The sequence below is a fragment of the Anser cygnoides genome, chromosome 2 (genome assembly GCF_040182565.1).
Source record: "Anser cygnoides isolate HZ-2024a breed goose chromosome 2, Taihu_goose_T2T_genome, whole genome shotgun sequence".
NCBI classification, from domain to species: Eukaryota; Metazoa; Chordata; class Aves; order Anseriformes; family Anatidae; genus Anser; species Anser cygnoides.
The window spans coordinates 4,153,560-4,177,080 of record NC_089874.1 but is presented as its reverse complement, the minus strand read 5'-3'; the positions used below and the strand labels follow the sequence as shown (position 1 = coordinate 4,177,080).

The 23,521-nt window shown below is 35.2% G+C and overlaps 1 protein-coding gene across 14 annotated transcripts in view; it reads left to right on the top strand.

The window, feature by feature from the left end:
• ADCYAP1R1 (ADCYAP receptor type I) overlaps nucleotides 1-23,521 on the top strand; it is a 144,950-nt gene that overhangs the window by 114,780 nt on the left and 6,649 nt on the right. For 4 of the 14 annotated variants that reach the window (XM_066991392.1, XM_066991393.1, XM_066991396.1 and 1 more), the window contains 7 exons: nucleotides 1,334-1,403; nucleotides 2,700-2,791; nucleotides 7,987-8,028; nucleotides 14,743-14,796; nucleotides 17,688-17,771; nucleotides 22,837-22,966; nucleotides 23,170-23,211. In XM_066991392.1, the coding sequence (XP_066847493.1) occupies nucleotides 1,334-1,403; nucleotides 2,700-2,791; nucleotides 7,987-8,028; nucleotides 14,743-14,796; nucleotides 17,688-17,771; nucleotides 22,837-22,966; nucleotides 23,170-23,211 (514 nt within the window). The remainder of the gene's footprint in view (nucleotides 1-1,333; nucleotides 1,404-2,699; nucleotides 2,792-7,986; nucleotides 8,029-14,742; nucleotides 14,797-17,687; nucleotides 17,772-22,836; nucleotides 22,967-23,169; nucleotides 23,212-23,521) is intronic. The other 10 variants (XM_013182431.3, XM_013182433.3, XM_013182432.3 and 7 more) reach the window with 7 other exon arrangements.

The following is a 23,521-nucleotide window of genomic DNA, read 5'->3' as shown; positions in this document are numbered from 1 at the left end:
ATTGCATTTATAAGTTCAACTCGAATTTCTAAGCCAGATGTCAGTCAGCTGCTTGGGGTTTCTCTGACACCCACTTGGACGATGGAATTTTAGCTCTGCCTCCTCACTCTTAAACATGTCTATAGCTTGTATACACTATAGGTTTTCACTTTTCCCCCAGGTGCTACCAGACTACTGTTTAAATGACATAGAAGTTGTATTAAGCTCTCATAAGATCAGCCGTGTTTTATCCCTGTATGCTCTTCCAAATTGTTACTTGGCATCTGACAAATGTACCATGACAACCACTGCTGGGACTTTTGGCTGTTGTCCCAGTGGGAGGGAAACCATCCTCCTCTGAACTGCAGGTACAAAGAAGACATTTTTCTGTGTTTTCATGGTTTTTTTTAGAAGGGAAGCAGAAGGGGAAGAAAGCAGACACAAATGAAATACGTTTTTTAACTGACAATCAAATTCTGTAATAACTTAAAGTAACGTAGTGTAGTGGTGTTGTGGCAGGGGAAATAAGATTTCTTTTTCCATTATTATCATCCTTGTAGCTTTAAAAATAAATGTTAAAGTTTAAAACCCATATGGGTCCTGCAATTAATTTGCTCTACAAAGGAATGTCCAAATGAACCTATATGGAAAAATCTTCAGCGTAATCCTGTGAACTGGAGGAAGCTTTTAAATGCTGAGGTAGAAATGCCACTTGATTTATGATCACTCCTGATCACTCGCTCCTGACAGCTTAAAAAAGGAGATGACCACAACTGTTGCCCACAACTTGAAACTTCTCAGATGAATCATTGCTCCTTGGTAGGACTGACAACTCAATGACTGAAAAGTCATTCCTGTGTGTGAATACAGCCGGTCCCTGCTACATTGTGGTGTACAAGATATGTGTCAAAAGCCTCATGTCATGATCAGGAACCAAAATTCCTATCTGCTAACTGTGGACCTTTCTCACCTGTTAACTTTGTACTCTTGCCTTTTTATCCCCTCTACAGAGATGTTGGCCAAAATGGCCAGTTTTACAATTGTACTGTTTGTGGACACAGGAACATGTATAGAAGTGTTTTCCAAAATGTCTAAACTATTTAGTAAAAAGTACTATTGAAATTACAGTATATATATAGGTTCCAGATAAGTTGGGTAAAGTCTGTAAAAGAAAGTTTTAAAAGGGACAGACTAAGGAACTTTTGAAACTCAATAAAGTAATTTAGCTACAAGACCAACATCCCACTCTCTGCCTCCTTAAAAAATGTTTGTAAATTTATTAATTTCCTTGTTGTATCTTCATCTTTTTCTTTCCTTCTCTTTCCCCACCCCATTCTTTCATTACTAACTGCAGCTGCTGGGACATGAATGACAACACTGCCTTGTGGTGGGTGATCAAGGGTCCTGTGGTTGGATCAATCATGGTAAGTAACACTTGAAGGAGGCACTTCCTCAGCACTTCTGAGGGCAAATAACTGATGGAAATTTCTTCCAATGACCTCACTACATAGTGTTCAACTGTCAACAAGGTATCTAAGCTCTCTTTAGATGATGAAGGCCTTGGGTTTTCCCCAAATGGTGCACAATACCTACATATGGACAACTGAGAGGCATTTGGTCTCCAGGTTCTGCCCCAGACTTAGCAGGAATTTTAAATGGCTTTGAACTCTTCAATATAGTAAATCAAATTGAGCCTCTCTGCAATATGGTTAGTGGCACCTAAAAAGCAATTTGGCTTACTGCACGTAGGTGTCTACATGCTAAGTTGCTCTCCATACTCCAGTGACAATATTGGCAAGGTCTCTGTTTACCGTTGTGCGAATTTAGACATCAAACTCACAGGTAGATACTTAGATATAGATGTCTTCATCAGGTGTGGTGCCTCTACTTTTAAGTGTTTAGACAGCTCTCTCAAGTACAGTAACTTTCAGACATGTTCAGGGTAATTCATCTAATAACATCAGGCTTCTCTGTCTACATGTAGTTTTCATATCCAAATAGAAAATTATTCTTAAAAAATATGCTGACAGCTCTTTCAAAGAGAAAAACAAGCAAGCAAACAAACAAGCAAAAACTTAAATTTCCTGTTTTCTTCTGGCCTATGGAGTAGGTCACAACTAAATCTGAATTCAAAACATCAAAATAAATTGCTTTTGCTCTTCTCCAAAATTTTAAAACTCTACTTGTAATGGCATGATTCTCTGAAAAAGATGTTCAGGATGAAATAAAACTAAAAGTCATAAAGAAGAACATAAAAGGGAAAAAAAAAAAGACATTAGATTCATCTCATCTTGGGACAGTTCAGCCAAGTGGAGTTAAAGTGATAGAACTTGGGATTTTCAGGAAATGGCAGACATTAAATTTTGTCTGAAATAAATGATGGGGGGAGCTGCTAAGCTGAGAAATGCTTTAGTTCAGACAATGGGAATTAAACATGAACAATGGACAATGACAAATGTTTAAACCTTTGTGTTTGTACTTGTCTTACCTCACTCTTCTGATAAACTACATTCTTCCTTAACTTCACTGCTGCCAGGGGGATATTTTTGTCTGGAAAAAGGGGCAATATGCCTTTTGTAAACTTAGCTAATGACCCTATAAAGCTCTTGGAGTGCAGTTTGGGGAAGAATAACACAATGGAGCCAGCAAGTCACTGTGAAAGTCTCATCTTATACTTGAAAAAATATATCACTGTCAAATTTCCTCTCTTTTCCCCCCAGATAAACTTTGTGCTTTTTATTGGCATAATTGTGATACTTGTGCAGAAACTCCAGTCACCTGACATTGGAGGCAATGAATCCAGCATTTACTTGTAAGTACAAATAAAGCAGTAATCAATTTAGATTTCTAATATACACATAGGAAAAAAAAAAAAAAAAGACACCTCATCTGAGTTAATTTGACTTTAAAAGAGTCACAGGATCTGTTAAAAATGATTTGGTTGATTTAGATTTTTTTAATATTATTATTTCAAAAGCCATTAAAGTACATTTTAACACTCGTTTTCATCTTTAAAGCACTTAGCAAATAAAATAAAAGAAAAAATAAAAGAAAAAAATGTAAATACTAGATTAGAAAAAATAATACTAATTCTTATTTGCAGATCAGTTGTCTCTAAATTAACATACTGACCAAGCATAAATATTATTATACTCATGAGACAGTCTGCTGTGCTTCATACGTTCCAGAGACGTGCTCCAAAGTTGACTGAGCAATGAGATTTGGTAAAAAGATTTCATGATCTTTAGACTGAATTTTATTTTAAGCGACTTTAGGAGATCTTGCTATGTTCATGATCATGTTTCTGGTAATTTTGAATTCATTCAGCCTAAGCAAAATAATTCACAGCATACCTAGAATTGCTTAAAAATGCATAAGAAATCCATTTTTTTCTCCGTTAGAAGTTTTAAAACTTTATCATTCCTATTTTTATTAAAGCTTGCATCCTTTTTTTTTTTTTCCCGAGATCATTAGAAGATTGAGGTTGGTCATTTGAGACAGTCACCATCTCTATTTTGAGTGCATGCAGCCATATAAAATATTATATTTTGAATAACTAGTGAATGTGGCAGAAAAAATGCAAGTTATTCAAACAATTAAAAATAAAATATGTCAGGGTAAAGTAGGAGACCTTTATTTTGTAATACCTTTTTTTTTTTTTTTTAATTATCTCCCTAGTGATCAGTTTCACCCAATATAATGATATAATCCATTTAAATAACAATTTTCAGGTAAAACTCTGACCCCCAGCTGCCTATTTTACTTCCCTTCTCATCTTTATTCTTCTTTGTGTTTACGTGAAATGATAATATTTACACACTGAAAATACTGCCCTTGATGTTTGTTCTAAACTGTGCCATAAACAATGAGCAGAAACTCAACCATAAACAGTGTTTTAAATTCATTCTGCAGGTCAATATTTCTCTGAATTGAAACTCAGGAGAAAGTGTAGTGCATAAATTGTCTCCCATGCATGGTTTGCCTACGGTTTGCATGAAGTTTTCCTTTCTATGTGCTTCTGGGAGGTCAACCACTAAACCTTAGATTGTCCTTGGTACCCAAAATGTGCAGGGCTAGTTCTGATTAAGACCTGCTAAGTGCATGTTTGACATCTGCTGCACATCTCGCACATATGAAGCAAAGCATGCCACAGACTCCTAAGATTTGACTAGACTATAAAACATCTTTGTCATTTTTGACCAATATGGTGACTGGGTTTTACTGATATTTTTCCTATGTGTATAGTTAGCAACCAAAACCAAGAGAAAACATCATATTTTCTGTTTCATTCGCTGCCATTATTTTTCATATTTCTTTGCAACTTTATAAATGGGTGTGTATAAATTGATCTTGCCTTTATGTATGTGTTATGAAGCGGAGTGTTGTTTATCCAAACAGATTCAACAACAGAAATGTCACACAGAAATGAAACTAATAAGTTTATGCAGATATACACCAGGCATACACATTATTTTTGCATACTTATCTTGTAAAAAGAGAGACCTTATAACAAAGGAAAAGGCTAGATCATAGTATGGTAATGTCACCATATTGAAATCTCTGCAGCATATAGATTATTGTCCATATATAAGCATTTTTCTTGTCTTATATTGCTACTTCATGCTAGTGAATGCTTAAAGCTCATTTCATTATCTCTGAAATATGCAAAATACAGATCAAATATTTCCAGTACTTTCCTAGTAGACTGATAAACCCCAAACAAAATGCATGCTAATAGCTATTTGTTTGAGCCTTCTCCCTCCATGCTGATAGATTGTTTTAAGAATCCCTTTGTTGCATTCAAACCTGTGAAGTGAAATATGAATGTTTCCCCATTCTCATTTTGAAATCACAGATCTTATTTGCATGGTGAAAATAGCAAACAAATAAAACTTTTTAGTAAAGTCCTTTTCCCAGCAGTATTTGGCTGAACACTGTAGACTTCAACAGAATCACAATCTTTGTAATGGAAAAAAAAAAAAAAAAGACAAAGTAGTTCAATTTCCCATTCAATTCCCCACCAGGCCAAACTGTTCATCCAGATCTTTATTCCACAACATAATTAAATAATTAGTACATAGGACATATAAGCTATGGTTGAGGGAGGGTGCTCAGCCTGTTTCTAAAGGTAATATCACATGGTAACTGAAGCAGTGATTGAGATTTACTCTGGTATCAGCCTTCCACTCTTGGGAACAACCTTTAAGCCAGGACTTCCATCACCATTAGCTGAGCATGGGCAACCAAGGCTCCAAAGAGCTCTTCACTTGATCCACCTCAGTGCAAAGTTGTAAAGGATCATTTAAACCTTCTGCAATTGTTCAATTTACACCATCTGACCTTGCACCGGTGCAGATGAAAAATGTTGACACAATCCCTTGCTTTTCCTTCAATGTGAGGGTAAATACTGCCATATCATGGTGATAACAAGAAATTTAAATCACAGTTTTGTAGTGTTTGTAGTGATTATGTACCTGTTAGACTAAAATGAGGCATATAAGGAAATGTTTTTTTACATCAGAGTCTTCTGATGCTTCAGATTCAAAAATTATGTTGAAATTTGACCTCTGACTCCTGAGAAATTGCCTGTAAATAATCTGCCATCAGATTATGATCTAATGTGACAAAGATTAGAAGCCATTGTTTTGTCTACTATACACCTGTGACTCAGGAACTGTGGTTTAAAAAAATATATATTAATAATAATAATAATTCATTTTTTGACATCAGAGAGGATTTATTTTCTTCATACATATAAGGTATATGTTCAGGTTTAAGAGCTTTTAATGATTATTTTCTGTTAGGAAAATCTGCATCCAGTTCTATTTTATAGACACAGAGGTCATGATTTTGCAAATCACTTAAGCCTGTATTTAAATTTACAAGCCTTAGGAATGTGCTTAAATTCAATGATTAATTATATATTATTACCACATTGCATTCATTATTAAAAATTCCCACTACTGAAGTTAGCTTCAAGATATGACAGAAACACAACAGAAGATTGCACTACTGGGGACTAATGTTTAATTAACATAGTGTAGCCACTAGGGATTGCAAGACTTGCTTTTTAAAAAATAATAATTTGTATAATCTGCAGCAAAATAATGAGAGCTTCACTCCCATAAAAATTTAGTATGCCTCTAAAAACCTTCCCTATGATTAATATATGTATTAGCCTTTTCCTTTAGGCTGACAAAAACTTGGAAACATGTAGCTAATTCCTAATGATTTTCTACAGTAGTCAAATGTTTCAGTTATCATAAACTTCCGTTTTATCAACTTATATGTTCAATCATTCATTACCAGTCTCATGGCTAACTGATCTTTCATCACGCATTTAGTTCCCCGTAAAGCTGTTTGCATGCTGCTTACTTCATTTCAGACCAAATTGCTGAAAATGTGTCAGCCTGTGAGAGAATAACTCTGTGCTTACTTCACTGGTATTTTTTTTAGAAACTCCTTATGTTTGAAATGACTGGGGGTTAGATTCATCAAAAATATCTAAGCAGCTGAGGTAGGACTTAAAAAAAAGAAAATAAAAGCTACACTTTTTAATTTTGATTTTGATTTTAGGATTTCTTTTTATTTATTTTTCCCTAAGAATTTTAAGCAGCTTTCATACTTCCTCTCAGTAGTCAGAATAATTTTTTTATTATTATTATTTTTTTTTTTTACTTTTAAGTGTTAGGAGGGAGTAGCCAGTCATCAAAAAGGACTTATCTTCATTGCTTGGACCATGTTCTGGTTTCAGTTAATCTCAGTTAATTCAGTTAATGTCAGTCCTGAATAATTCCAGCAAATTAAGTATCAAAACAAAACAAGCCCAGTAATGCACTTGCAATAGATTTAATTATTTTTTTTCTGAGTGAGAAGTTCTGAGATCCTTAGGTGCTAGAAAATCAAAAAGTGACACAGACTGTATTCCTGGTCCAATTAAGACAGCTATCTGCATAGTCCAAATAGGTCTCTGGCCTCAGCTGGTAAATGAATTCCATAAAGAAGTTTAGTTTATTATGGTTATGATCACGACAAACTTAATCCTGTAGTACAAATGTGTTTGTACCTGTGTATTCAATCCAGGTAGATTTTGCTTATTGTGCTTCCAAATAGAAGACACAACCTGATTTTTACCAATATCCACTTGTGTAGGTTGCAAGTATTTTAAAGAGGTAGTGAATTATTTAGGGACACTATTACATTACATGCTGAAAGTGAAGTAGCAGCACATCCATAAATCCGCTTTCATAAATCCAATATTAACATGCACTGGAAACATACCTAAGGACTAGAAACACCTATTCACAACCCTACTGAAGCTGGCTCAACACAGTGTGTCACATCAGGCCCATGCTGTATGGATGGATTTTCATACATCAGTCCCTGAACTGGAGTTTTAAGAAACAGTTAATAAGTTATTCTGGCAAAGCTTCATTATTTGTCTTGGGAGAAATACAGCCAATAGTGTGTAATTTGGTATGTCAGACTCTACTTTCAGGCATCTGAGCTTGAGTCAAGTTGTTGTAGAGAGAGTACATTCACCCATTATAAAAAACATACTCCTCTAGCAATGCCTACACAAACTTAAATCCAGGCTACTATTTTCAGGAGCAGTGTTGAAAGCTTCATTATAGACAGATCATCTAATGATATCACTACCATAAAACAATACAGTAATTAAGTAGGTATGCATGGTGAAGATGCATGCTGGAATAACCTTTAAGATTAAAAAGGCCCAAACATTTCCATCAAGTCTGCTTATTTATTCATTTTCAAGGATCAAAGCACATTTGACTGAAAAAAAAAAGCTTCTTTTTTTTTTTCTTTTCTTTTTTTATTTTTTTCGGTCATGAATAGTATAACCTGGGAGGGGGAAGCTTGTTTCTGCTTTTGCCTTAACAGATTCTTCATCATAAATTTTGTATTACATGTTGAAAACTCAATGAAAAAGAAAATAAACCCCACAAATACCTAGCTAATTCAGGTCTATGTCATTCCTCCAATCAGCATCTTGCTGGAAAGAAAGGAGAAACATGGCATATATCATAGGTGGGTATGATTTTACATACGGTGCAACCTAGAGGGTTAGGGCAGGAGAGGCAATGTCGTGACACAAATGTTTTGGTAAACAACACTCCTCTGCAGTTCACCTACAAAGTCACTGGACACTCAGTGATTCATTCTGCTACTGCTTTGTCTTGCTGCAAGTGCTCAGACTGCTGGCATTAATAATTATTGACAGGGTCTTCATTGCAAGAACTCTCATTTCTGACAGGAAAATGACAGACGGTAGATGAACGGCGTATTTTTTAGCATGGCACTTTAATTTCCTAATGCCAGGTTCTGTCAGTTGAGTGCTGGAATGCCCACTAACCCAACAATGAAGGGGACTCATGTCCCTCTGCTAACCCATTTCTATCATAAGAAAATAAAATGGAAAGCATAGACAAGGATAATTTGGTGTCAGTGCATGATCACCAAGAACCTAGTTCCCATTCCTAAGAAATATTAGGAAAGCAGATGTTTACGATTGTGATTCTTACGACTATTAATTTATTTAATATTCTAGAGAAAATGTTTGCATTCACAACTACTATACTTTTCATTGACATTTCCCAAGAAAAACAATTATTTGCGGGGTTGTTTTTTTGTTTTGTTTTGTTTTGTTTTGTTTTGGGGGGGGTTGCCTTTGGTTTCATTTATTAGTTGTTTGGGGGGGGGGATAGGAGTGTTAATTTATGCAAAATCTTTTCAGGTAGGGATGTGAAAAAAAAATTGAATATACTCCTTAGGAATATAATATCGTATAGGCTATGTACCATAATTAACAAGAATATAATTGCACAGGGGTTTATTTATTTTCAGATAAAATAATTGAAAATCCTATTCTCCTTTGATTATTTATCTACATATTTTCTCTGGTCTCAAGAAGTATAAAGCCAATCAGCAAAGCATATATAGTGTGTTTATAATGCTTCTGTGAGGTGTTATTTCTGTTGAACAGCTAAGAGTCTGATGCAAAAAGGGGGCTACTTAAAATCCCCCCAGATGCCTGTGGCAGGTAGAGGAGCTTGGTCTTCTGTTTTCAAATCTGGCTTCCCAACCACAAGGCTGTCCTTTCATCTAGTGTGCATCTTTTCCATTCTTACAGTGATGATGGGATCAGGCCTAAGTATGTCCACCTTGATAGAGGTTTTGTTATTCCATGGATCACTTGCCTGAGGAAATTACTACTACTATAAGAGCAAATTACTATTTCTGAAAGGAATTCCATCCACTTCCAATGATATTCAAACATTTTCTGGAGGTTTGACAGGCTCTGATTTTGAAATCATTGATCACAAAACTTGTTTATTGTGGTTGCAAGAACCTCTGTGATTAATACCATGTTTAAAAGTGCTCTTCTTCTGCAATTTCAAGTTCTTAGAAGGTGGTTAGAGTGGAAGTCCATTGTGTCTTGGCCTGCACAGGTGATACCTGTATACTGGAAGCTGATGATCATTTTTATTTTGAAATAGTAATGAAAAATAGGAAGGCTCTCTCTTTAAACACTATTTGTGCACATTGCTGTAAGGTATTTTCAAGGGTAAGTTTATTGTTTCAATGGTTATACAAACAGAGGAAACGATACACCTCTGATTTCTGTGGTTCAAGAATTAGCTAACTACTTTGAAATCTGTTTAAGTTTCTTGCTTAACAGTTCTCTAACAATGACTCAGAATTCCCACATGGCTCCATCACACTCTTTGGCTGTCTCAGAGAACGAAGTTCTCTGTCCACAGACTGTCCTGAATGTGCAAACAACAGACTTTTTTACCTTACCTGTTACGAGAGCAAGACATGAACTGGAAAAGAGTGTGTTTGCATTAAAAGAGAGGCCACTAATGGATGGTTCTTCTTTAGAAAGATTAAGGAGATGTTCCGATCAGTGAGAGTGAGGACAATATTGTGTTAAATTCAAGAGCGTGGTGCTCTTGATAGGAATGTTTCTTCTGTATTTTTAAGAAGAAGTGGTAGTATAAAGCCTGATGTTCTCTCAACAGTTCAATCAAAGGCTGGATTACCACTAAACCCATGTTGCCAAGAATATTTAGGTTAAAAAAAAAAAAAAAAAAAAGTCTTCTGAATTCCCATTTTCCTATTGGAAAAAAATGTTAGTAGCAAACATTTTAACAGTTTTTTTTTTTTTTTTTTTTTTTTTTTGAGACCTGAATGTCTTTCAAACCCTGTACCTAAAATCTTGTGGCTTGACTGTCATAGTTGGTATGAAACTAGGAAAAAGCACTCATAACAACTGAAGGCTCAAGTCAGTATTATTTATGTGTGTAGGGTCCATGAGTGTGTACATAGGTAAATATAGGTCTTTACCTACACAAGTGCTGTTTGAAATGCTCTAACTATGTAAAGTAGTTCCAGCACTGCTTTTTAAAAGACCACAAATACTTTAGCAATGTGCACAATATAAAACTTCTTCCTTTAATAGGAAACCAATTATACTAACTAAACCCTCTGTAATATCACTTTTGCCTCACATTCAAGTTCACTAATTAGAAAAAATAAGGTAGGCTTCCTAAAGAAAATGGGGTACAGATCTCAAATGTGTTTCTAAAGTCACTGCACCTCACTGAAGTGAATAACCTGTTTTTAATCTACATTGATAAATGTTAGTGGTCACTGAGATCAGCGGGAGAAAAGAATGTCCAGTGCCAAAGGCAATGTGTCTTCATGAATTACCCATAAATTTGAGAGCAGTGTTATACCCTTTAGTTTGTTCAGTAGGGAAGATAATCTTGATAATTTTGGAGATTCAGATCATTTTTCAGAAACCTCAAATTGGAAGCTGAAATGGGAGCATCCACATCAGATCATTCTAGCTGTTTTTCACTCTCTCTCCTGCACTGCTAATAACTATGTTAGTTGTTTTAAGGCCTTGATATACTGAAAAGGAAAAACTTGGAATTTTATTTGTCCCAAGTCAGTTTGCACCTTTGTTTCTTGGAATTTACTTAGTGTAAAAGTAAAAACAAAGTTGAAGCAACTGGTCATGCAGCAGTTGTTAAAAGACTGCAGAGAATGGGGAATAATTCTGACATCTCTGATCTTGAACGTGCTTTCAATTTATGTCAAAGTTTGATGAACACCAGCATCCATGGTCTTCCATTCACTTTTTGCTGCCATTCACATTTTTGCCACTACCATATAAGAACAAAAGGAGTTTAATTTTCCCTCAGTGTCTCTGCTTCTCCTTATCATTGATTTCTTGTGTCTCACTTCAGCAACTAACATGCTTCACATTCAGTGGTTTTGGTTTTATGTCTGAAGAATTAGACATCTCCTTCCTTAGAGAAGGAGATTCTCCAAGCAAGCAGATAATCCTTAGAGCCTGAGGTATGGAAGGGACAAGAAAGAAGGTGTTGAAAGCATAAGATTTTCTATTTTTATTTTTTTAATCTGGAAGGGTGATCTGCTTCTGAGGCTTTTTTAACTAATATTGTGCATAACAGTAACCATGTGGTGCTAACTGGGTAACTGGTTAATTCCCTAGAACAATTTTTTCTTGCCTTGGATAATATGAACACACACTTAAAGGCCACCAAGTTACAATGGCTTAATATTGAATTCAGCCTTAATGAAGGTGGTTTAAGGAAATGTATTCTACCTCACGATTTGGCCAGTCTAAGGTTGTACACATGGCTTACGTCATAGTTTTAGAACTCCAGCTCCTGTGCATCAGTGTCATTACAGAGAGAGCTTCTGAACTGTAATTTGTATTACTCCAATTGAAATCACTGGCGTTGTTCAGATGATTAAATGCCTGAAAGCCCAAGCCTTTTCAACAAAGGCATCATTCTCTTTTTTTTCACTAAGGAGGGTTAAGGAGATGGGTTGAAACTTGGATCCTTCCCCACAGCGATATTCTGAAATATGTAAGGCAGGTGAAGCACAGCAACATAACTGAAGCTTCAGAGCTCCAAATTATGTAAACCCAATGTAGCTACACCAATGCTGAGCTTTGCTGGCTGACCAGACTAAGACCTGTCTATAATGCTTGAATGTCCACTTTTTCTGCCTGACTGAGACAATAAACACACTGCAGGTTTTACTTGTTTATGTGTTTTAAAGATTATGAGGCATAAGCTAATCATATTCTCAGATGTTTAATGGTTGGATTTGGGCATACATAGTCATTGTTTCAAGCAGTAAACCTAAATTCAAAACCATTTAAGAATCTTGTTTGATGTGGTACATTTTTCTCACTAAACACACTATTGTCTCCTACCCTGAAGTTATGTTAATGCACCTCCATCAGAATTATTCCATTGTGCATGACATTAAATTATATTCTAGAGTCAGTGAGAATAAGCTATCATGTGGAAGTAGAATCTCAGAGTTAATATAGTAGAAGGATGAGGACATAATTTTGAAGTTACATTTCATTTGAAGTCTATTTTTTGATGGAAGTATTCTACCCTTTACTACCTGTTTTCTTCTCTAGAACACAGCTAAACTTTAAACTTTACCTCTTTACTTTTTGACCTTTGAGTATAAATAGTTGCTTTCTCTATCCTTGCATGACCACCCTATAGGTGTTAGCAAAGTCAAGAACGAACAAGGTAGAGTTGACTTTTGTCTCTCTTTATCCACTCTGTTTCATCTTCAAGCTTCAGTTCTGGAAAAAAATTATTGGCCAAGAAGTTGCAGTTTTAATTAATTTTTGTTAAACATCTATTTTCAACTGCATCTATAGTCTGCAAACAGTAATCTGGTCTCATCCTCTGTAGAAGAAGTAGAGGTTTCCTCAAAGACATACAATTTCCATGTCAATTTTATTTATTCATTTATTTATTTATTTATTTTAATTACCATGCTAGCTTTCAGTTTCAGTGATTAGATCTATCTTTGGTGGAAGTAAAATGTACACTCATGGAGAAATTTTTTCCACATGTTCTTTGTGTGTTGAATCTTTTAAATACATAGGACACTCTTGTGAGAATTCCTGCATAAACAAGTCTGAAGTTCATTGCCTTTCATAGATTCATAGACACAAAAAGTGAAAATCTTCTTTATGTTTCTACAAATCGCTGGGAAAAAAAAAAATCTACTGAACTGTGCGATATGCTCATACTCAGAACAGAAAAAAATAATAATAAAAAATAAAATAACCTCCTACATGTTAAACTGATGGAAGAGCCCTCAAAGAATAAGAGACCATAAATAAATAAATAAATAAAAATAAAAAAAATCTACTGCCCAATGAAGTCAGTTGATCCAAAGTGTTTGAACAAAGACTGAAAAGGTGTTGTAACACTTTGCCTCATTTAACCGAACTTGTTTTCGATTTATTCCCATGTGTCAGAAGATGAACCTAGAATACCTCAGACCCCTTAGAGATATCAGAAGAAAGTTTTTTAGTTTGGTGGTTTCAGGAATATAAAGTAGAACTATAGATAACTACGCTAAGACATCTTCAAAATATGACTAGACTAGGACTTTTGGACTTGTTTTCAATTGCAGAGTAGAGAAACAGCAAAATCTTTTTACTGAGAGCACAACAATGGTTGTACATTTAGAAAGACAGCATGGGATCCAACTGACTTAATAGGCTAATCATATTGGTCTCCTTCTGTAGTCAGTAGAGATCTACCCAGTTCATTGAATAAGATCCTTGGTTACCACTCATTTCATTATAAACAAGATGTTTAAAAGAGGTCAGACAAATCTCATTTTATGGTCTGTTTCTCACCACTGACTGCAAAGTGAGTATGGGATGACAGGGTTAGAGGCAGATATCTATATTATAAAATGTGAAAGTTACATGAGATGAAACTAAATATCAACTTTGCTGAGAAGCATCCATGCTTTTTATTCTGTCTGAATGAGAGAAGTGAATGAGTCTACTTGCACGCAGTGGATTAGTGCCCATATTCACTGCAGCAGGGTAGAATCGTACAGTCTTTGTTTTCTGCTCACATCTGATCTGTAAATACAGGATTTCTGTAAAGGTAGCTTGTGTTTTGACCAGTAAACAAGTCAAGGTGCAAGAAATCCTTAGCTATTGAGTAGCAAGGAAAGGATTTCCCACAACCTATAGCAATATCAGACATAAATATTAGATGGTATGGCTGCATTTTTCAGTTTTTCCACTCTCTCTCCCATACAATCTTTCAACTTTCACTTTGGTTAACTTTTTACTGTATTTTCAGCAGTTATTTCACTAGTTTGTTTCTACATTTCTTCCCTACTGCTACATATTTTCTTTTTCTTTTTCAGTGACCAGGTTGCCAATCCTATTTGGAGTAAGGTTACGTAGAATTATTTGAGCAGGGTGCACAAAGGTTCTTAATGAGGCACAGTATTAAATTCTGTTAATCAAATTCTACCTTTGTTATGTTTTCCCAGAGGCTCTACGTTCAGCATATTCAGAGATGACCCATGAACTTTGCCTTCCCCTGTGTGCTATTAATGACCAAAACCCAGAGCCCTGATTTTTCATTATGTATCTACAAGGACTTGGTAAAAATGCATAATGTCACTCCCCTGAAAAAACATACTTATTTTACTTCTCTTAAGCATCTCTGAGAAACCTACAAAGTCTTTAGGATTGAATTGCAACTACTTTTGCCTCAAATTTGTGAACTCTCTCATTTGCATTAACTTGCTAGACGTAAGGTGTTCAGTCTGACAAGATGGTCTTCAGCCACAACATACATCACTCATTTCATCCTGGGAATGTTTAACTTTTTCTTTCCCCTTCCACCCTAGCACCCTCCCTCTTCCTCCCAGATGCAGCTGCAGTCCATGCACAGGACACATGCGGTGAGACTCAGCTTATTTGCCTTTAGCTGTCTAAAGTCTCGTATTTAATCTAAGCAGTCTAGTTGTTGTCTATGGTCAAACTGAGAGACCAGGGCACCTCTCCATAAGACAATGCATCCCGTATGTCCTAGATGCCTCTGTTGCATAGATTAGACCAACCTCTGGAAGTGCCTGTTTCTTTCCATGACTGAGTGAGTTAAAGATGATAGTTCAGTTTAAATTCTTCTTAGATGCATATAGTTAGACGTGACCAGTTCCATTTTGTGTGTGCCTACAGAAATCTGAGGCTTCTGCCCTAATTCACGTAATGTTTTGATACCCATAATCTCATTTATATTATTTTTCTCTTATTTAGTTATTTTTCCTCCTTTTCATTTCTGTCTGATTCGTGCCTCCTGTCTTTTCTCTCTTTCTCCATTTCTTTGTATTGAAGTTTCAACTTTGCTTGAAAATAAATTAATAAATAATGATAATAATAGCAAAGTGAAAAGAAAAAGGAAGAAAACTCCTGTCAATCCTGTATTCTGAAGATTTTAAGTGACTTTAAAATATCTAACATTAGGGAGATGATTAGGTAAATTAGATATGATGGCAGAAAAATGTTAACAGCATGCTAAAATACCAGCATTTTCCTCAGAAATGCTAAAGTTTTCCATCATAAGGCAATGTATGAGCCTACCCTCATTCACTGTAGAGTAGCGGTTATTTCTTAGATTTTTTTTTTTTTTTTAGAACAAGTCTTACCTTTTTGATAATTATATCAGAAAAACAAATGCTGTCATATTAGTTCTATACACTATAATGAAAGTCAGTCTTTGCCAAATAATACAGGGCATAATCAGTAAAGGAACGAGTTATAATCAGTGAAGATTTTTTTTTCCAGATTACCTGTGCAACATCAAGCATGTCAGTGAAGACAAGCTGCTACTACACCCCATAACTAAGATTTTTAAAAGTGATTATTGATTTTTAGATAGTTCATTTTTAGATTATGTACCTTAAAATGCCTTCATAATCACTGTTTTTCAGCACAAGCTGGGCAGCCCTCTTGTGGTAAAAGTTCTGATAATTTTCTGCTGTTTCAACTCAGGTGATCCAAGAATGAGACACTCAAAATCCAGTCACTTTTGAAAGTCTCAGCCACTGTAAAAAGGAGCTTTCTCTGAAGTTCTCTAAAACCTTCATCCCTGTTTTTAATCAGTATTAAATATCAATTAAAGCACAACTCAGTTCTGTAAAAGACAGAGGTAGTGCAAAATTTTATCACAGAAATGATTCTGTAAAAGGAACAGTCATTTTCATATTTACTTCAACTTCATACAAGAAAAGAGATTTTTTTTCTTTTTGCAAGTTGAAACGTTTTTTTTTTCTATCTGCTGGATGTTTGCATTCCACGACACTGTAATTTTTCCAGCTCTTAAGCTATAGTCTCTATAGTCTCTAATAGAAATGTAAGTTTTTGATTACCCCACAAGGAAAAAAAAAAAAAAGGCAATCCCATTAAATGGGATTAGCTTAAAAGTGTTAACAGTAGGGAGAAATTTAATCTGTTTTCAACTTACTTTATTATACTGTTAAAGTTATGAAGTGTTTCTTCCATCTGTGAGTAGATGAACACAAATCATACACCATGCATATTAGCAGAGAAACAGAAGCAACTTTTTATTCGTTTTCCAGGCAATTGCTTTAAAAAAAATAATTAAAAAAAAATCAGAGTATCCTTTAGAGTCAACAAAGATTTAGTCAGGATAGTTATTGGAGTTTTCTATTCAACCCGTCCTAAAGTGGACATCTAAAATAGATCAGATATACCCTGACCAACAAGTATGTACTTCTCACTTGACCATCCCTCTGATGATTCCCAATGGACCAATTCATGTCCAGTTTACTTAGACATCAGTATTGTAAATATCCAAGCTTCACTGAGGTGAATTCCACCAAAATAACCATGTGTTGAAAACAAAACAAAACAAAAATCAAACAGAAATCTCTCCCCCCCCCCCCCCCCCCATATACCTCAACAACAAATTCCTATTTTTAATTCTCATGGTTTATTTTTTTTAGGTCTGACACAGCAGATACAATATATCTATCCCTCAGATCCTTCAAAATGCTTTCCCATGCTGTTTCAAGATTACAGTTCTTAACAGCTGATTTGGATTAGCCTCTGTGTGGTTAATTTTAAATACACACTTCCCATTCTCTATTGCTCCTTCTAGAGTACAACATGTAGGGATCACAGTTCTGGTCTAACACATGAGCCTGCTGCTTATACAACCCCACAGGTCTTAGTGTGCTGGACAAAAAATAACATGTATCTCTGAATTAGCATTGAGACATAGTTTCTATACTGAACTCCCTTCTTCATGCATCAAGGAAACTGGGCAAAGTGCTTTGGTGTCCTTAGTAGTAATCTTCATTAGAAAGAAGGGATTTACACCACCTTAGGTACTTACACATGAAAATGAAGAACATCTGATCCAACTTCACCTTAGATTAATTTCCATCCTACAAGTTTATGTTACTATTTAATTGTTCTCCACAAGTGTGCAGTCAACTTTCATTTAGTATATTGTTCTGTTACCCTCTGTACACTACCAGGCTGCAAAAGTCATGTGTATTTTGGATGCGTAAAACTGCCCGCCTGCCTCCAGGTTGTTTGATCTTTGGTTTGTCTGTGAATTGACACATCCCAGTTGCCAGTGACACCCAATGCATTTTATTTTTATTTCTTTATTTTTGCTTCAGTCAAGCGGCTGATTTGTGTTGTAACTTCATTCTGTCATGTCCGCTTTCCATCTTTGTGACGTGTCTCATGAAATGTGTTGAAAGTGACCTACCTTGGCCTGTTCACAATATGCTGAAAAAAATGCTAATCTTGTCATATTTAGCAGCTGCGTTCAGAAATGCTACTGTAAGCCTAAGAGGGCTAACCAGCACTCTTGCAAGATGTCAGAACTATCAACCATTACCCTGTAAGTGTACGCGATCCTGTAACATTACTGTGTTTGTATGAAGCATGTTGCAAGTAAATGATTTAATATTAGCAGAGGGGTAGTAACGGAAGAGCAAGCATACATTTAGTTCTCGTTGCATGTAGAATTTTTTGTTGTTCTGTGCTTTTGCTGATGCACCTTGGTCAAGGATTTAAAGGCTTTTTTTTTTTTTTTGAAATTTTTTAATTATCACTGATGCTATTTATGGTTTTGGATAGTGTCTCTGTAGAAACTATTAATAGCTACTCTTTATTATACAACAAAGTGGTGTTCTCTGGTCATCCTGAGAGGAAATGTTTCACCTGAAAGTTTGCTATAACAGTAGGGGTAGGGTAGGGCAGGATTGAGCGAATTGGACATTCAGTTGATGTACAAGTCTGTTGAATTGAGTGAGGTTTGTCCGTATATATGAAGGGATGAGAAAAGTATACATGAAGGGATGAGGAAAAATTTGTCTTTTTGTTTAGAGACAAGAACTGATATTGTTCTCACAGTGCATCTCACTCTCTGTTACTTGTGCAAGAAGCCCACAGGATTCGTTTAGATGAGACACGTACCTTTCAGAAATCTTATACTCTATACTTTCTGATGAACATCCCCTTTAATTTTATAGCAGGCTTATGAGTGCAAATCAACACTGTCAGGGATCTCCGGCTGCACTGATCCACAAGTACAGCATTTTGCTGAAGAATAGTATTTGCTGACATCATTAAGGAAAACAAATTGTTTAGTAACTTACAGCTCTGTATTTTGCTATGTCTTTTTACTAACAAAACCCATTTTAAGCATGAATATAAGCTTCCCCTGTTTGTGATTCTACATCTCCTCAAGGTATTTAAAAAATAGATCACTGACAATGCTCAAAAGATTCAGTCAACAGACAGATGTCATGCAAAAACAGGTGGAAAGAATAGAGACTAGCAGCAGGTCCATTTTCTGCATGGAAAGAAGCCTGAAGTCTAAGAAAAGTAGTGGCAAAACTAGGATGTACATTTAGGAGAAGATACTTTTAAATATGAGGTTCTCCTCTTAACCTATACCCTGATGCAATATAGAGTTCATGTTGGGCCTTTGCAGGGAAACAAACTTCATATTAAGTGCTGTACTTCTCAAAGACGGAGGACTGACAGCTGCCAAAGGTGGAATTCTCTACTTAGTCAATGGCAGGGAGAGTTCAGCCTAAACAGGAGGCCATAAAAATTATACACTTCTCCCCCCCAAAAAAAATTAAACTGTACTTTTTGTGCCAGAAATGAAAATCTCAGTAAGCCTCCACTGCTTTTCAAGCTGTTAGTCTGAAGACGTGATTTACACATGGGAAAATAAAGACATAATCAATTATTGTGTCTAGGTCTTGCCTCAAGTCTTCCAAAGTCCTACAGACCTATTTAAGCTTCCAGATAAGATATATACCTGTCAGAGAGACTACAGACATTCACAAAAGTCAGGTTAACATGTTAGCATCCTTCAGATAAAATAGATTCTCTGGTTTATTAAACAGGAGATCTAATAAACATGTTACTGATGGTGACATCCTTTATCTTCATGGTTTGCTGTATATCTTTCTATTTGAAATATTGTCATTAAAACCTTTTGCACATATTCATCACCGAGTTAGGACCAAAGAGATGGAATTCCTCTGATCTAAACTTCACAAGTCTTTTATCACAATTTATGTCACAAACCTAGTCTAAATCCCCTTTACAGTCAATAGTGAAACATGGAGATGATATTTAAAGGACTTAGGGAGAGACAATTCATCTTCATACATAAGTGCCTGTTACTCTTTATTGACAATAAAGAGAAAACATAACTACTTTCCTCAAAGCCTGTGGTTTTGAAGGTCTTTTGCATCATTTGACAGTCTGTGATAGTCTCCAAAAAGTTGAATGATAAAAGTCTCTAAGCACAAGGCAACAAACTGTTTTCCAGAGTACAAGTTATTGTGTATTTTGTCCTTACCTTAATAGCACAGTGCTATAAAATCTGTCAAATTGTATGTAAATTCACTTTTTTTTTTTTTTGAGCTACACAACTCTGCAGTTAGTCCAATAGAAGCAGCTATAGTCCCAGGAGAAAAGGTTCAAGACACTATTTCAGTGGGGATATCTGGAACTAAAGGGAGAGTAAGCTCTAAGCTATGGTTTTCACCTCTATCTCAAAGACAGAAAAAAAAAAAAAAAAAAAAAGAGTGACAACCACAAATTTCCTCAATCACTTCTTGAGCTTCATGCCACCTGGTGTAGAAGACCCATGTTTTTTGATGGCTGCCTTCATTTTCTGAAAATAGTATCCTCACATATCCAGAGCAGATTTTCTTAGTTATATCTGCAGATTGTGAATCTAGAGATATATCTTTGCTGTCACATTCAAAGAAGCTGGAAGAACCTATTTAGACCATTGGTGACTCGTTGGTGCTTGTTGCCTGTAACAGCATCTCTCTCTCTCTCTTTCTCTATTTCATTTGAGCAGTAGTTACTGCATTTGTTTAGATAATAGCATAAATTTGTCTTCTAGAATCATGTTTTAAAATGCAGAATATGATCACACTAGAACATTTAGTAGAAATTGCTTGGAATTCTATTCAACAATGCAATATGATGTGTATTTTCATTTCCAGTTCAAGCCTGGTTGTGTCCAATGTAATATGCACAGACATTTCAGGAGTCCCCTGTGTAAGTGTGGATGTGCAATGGCAAAATAGACATGGTTGCTCCAGAGACAGGTCAAAGTTAGATGACCTTTCTACTTTCTGTTACATTTATTGTAAGGATGTCTTTCTATAACTTCACTTGGTTAAGGAAACACATTCAGGAACAAGGAAAATAAGAGACACCATTACCTGTGTCTTTTTGGACTGACTTTATGGAAAGTTCATATTCTATTGGAATGTGCATTCCATACTATTGGAATTAAGCTACTATTCTGTAGCTGTTTTTAAGGAAAATGACAGATGGAAAATGGAATGCCAGCCTTTTATATATATATATATGTGTGTGTGTATATATATATATATACACACTTTTAAATTTTATTATTATTATTGTTTTACATTTTTTTTCTTTTTTTTTTTTTTTTTTGTAAGTAAACTTGAAATATTCCTTTACCCATTGGAATGTAAGCAAGGTTTTTTCTACACCTCTGGAGAATATACTTCTTCCAAATAGTCTGTTTAAAACTCATTGAGTGATTACTATCCTCGAAACACTTGGATCTGTCCCCCATGTTCCTTTATCTGAAAGAGTGTGGGGAAAAAAAAGAGGATGGCCTTGTTGTGCATGGCATCCTCCATGTTGCACTCCTGAGAATTTCACTATATTTTTATCTTTAACATCTTCATTTCACCACTGCACATATACATATCAGTCTCACAGCTGCTGCTTTGTCTTTCTTCCTAATATTTTCAGAAAAACACAGTTCATCATCATCTGCGCAGCCATTAATAATAGCTTAAGTTCTTCTTCCTATTAAAATCTTATTTTCCTCTCTACTGATCTTAATCATATAGAAATTTCAGGATGTGCTACTTCTTACATTTCATGTATTTTCTTCATGACTCCTATGACACTACTAAAGACAACATCTCAAATAAGTTGATGATGACATTATATTTCAAGATCTTACAAACTAATGTAATGATTAATTAAATATAATTAATGCCAGAAAAATGGCTATAGAGAAAATTCTTCATCTTTCCCAGAAGTAATCCCCTATGACTGCAGTGAGATACACCATACTAATTCACAATAATATTTGAATCAAAATAGCATTTATCATTTGATTGTTATTGACATTAAACCTGAATAAAAAGCATAACAGAACTTTAGAAATGATACTTATTTCTTCTGTTTACAATCTTCATTTGATTTCTTTGTATCCTATTGGTAGTTGAAGACACTGTTAAATTCTTTAGAAACTTTATTTTTTATGGAGATAGCATTATTCTATAATCTTTTCTACAATATTTGCATTCCTTTTCATTAATCTGATTGCATACTCATAGAGAAAAAGGACTAGAAGAGACCTTGAAACTTCTTAATCCATTGTACTGGGTCACTCCTGTATAACTTACTTATTTTATAGGTCACCAAAGATGAAGATTTTGTACTCTCTTTATCAACCCATTTCAAGGTTTTCTTCTTTCTCTAGTTAAAATACTTTTGGCCAGTGTCTAACCTGATATTTTGCAACAACTATGCTCTGTGATTTTTGGGGTCTTTCACAAAGACTTGAGATTTAGTCTGCACCTGACTAATGAATCGTGTGCGTTTAGTATCATCTCAAGGCAAAGTCTGTGATGTGTTTATCACCACTAGTGCACAAAGTATGATAGAGGGACATTAGAAATGTGCTGATGTCCCATTTGAACAGTATATGTTCAAAGCGTTCTTGGAGATATTAAAAAAGTCTTCATTTTCAGTAAGAAAACCACATAATTTTAAGGATATTATAGAGCACGTAATAAGCCAATTCAAACCAGTCTGCAATATTCTGCATAGATATAAGGAGACTGAAAATTTGAATTTAAAAACAGCATGGAGCTCCTCCAAAGGTCTTTATGGTTTTATAGATTTCCTTGTCCTCTATCCATGTCCTCCATATTTCCTTAACTTATTTAAGAAAATCAGTAACATTTTTTCCTCAGAACAAACCCTCCACGGGAATTAAGCAATTATTTGAGAGGTTTATAATTGTTTTATGGTAGCAGTTTGCATCCCATGCCAAGATTACCTTTCTCACATTTGGCAATGTAGGAAAAAAAAAATGTTTATAATAATATAAATCAAAATAACAGTACAGAGTATAATGTATTACTAATGTGTTATAATTGTTCTAATATGAAGAAACTGAAGCAAACTACAGTGTGTTTAAAATTACTGTTAGGGAACAAATGGGGATGTTGTATATTTGTATGTTTAATTATATAGTATATGTACTTCCTGAAAGGGAAGCAACAAAATAGATTCTGTGTTTTCTTCTTTAATTAAAGCACAAATTGTTTATTACAAGGCTGCATTAAAGTTCTTTCACTCTATTACAACAGGAGACTGGCTCGCTCTACGCTACTGCTTATCCCCTTGTTTGGAATTCACTACACGGTGTTTGCTTTTTCTCCTGAAAATGTCAGTAAGCGGGAGAGACTAGTGTTTGAATTGGGACTGGGATCTTTCCAGGTGATTATATAGTGAATTCTGCTTTTGTTAAAAAGAAATCTCTATTCATTATCATGACTATGCACGCACAGTTCTCAGACCATGTGTTTATTAATTAATGTATATGCTTTGTGTATAAAGATTTGGGGTTTTGTTTATTTATTAAACTCCATCTGTTTTCCAGCATTTCCTGAAGGATTTTTTTTTCTCTCCTGTTTACCTAGGGTTTTGTTGTTGCTGTTCTCTATTGTTTCTTGAATGGGGAGGTAAGACCTTTAATATTTACCCTCCCTCACCCTCACCATTCCAATTTCCATCCCCATCCCATTTCCTTGTAGGACTAACTGTTATTCTAATTTCTCCCTGTAACTCATCATCTACATATTTCCTAATACCTTAGTCTGAATTTCACAATATCTCAACAAAAGAAGGAGGATGTGTGATGTCTTTATCAAAACAAAACATTGGCCTTGCCACGAGTGATGGCTCAGATTAATGTTCCCTAACAGAGGTAATTATTTTGTTAAGTGACTCGTTTCCCAGGAGTCCTTCTGGAGTCAACAGAGAGAGAAACAC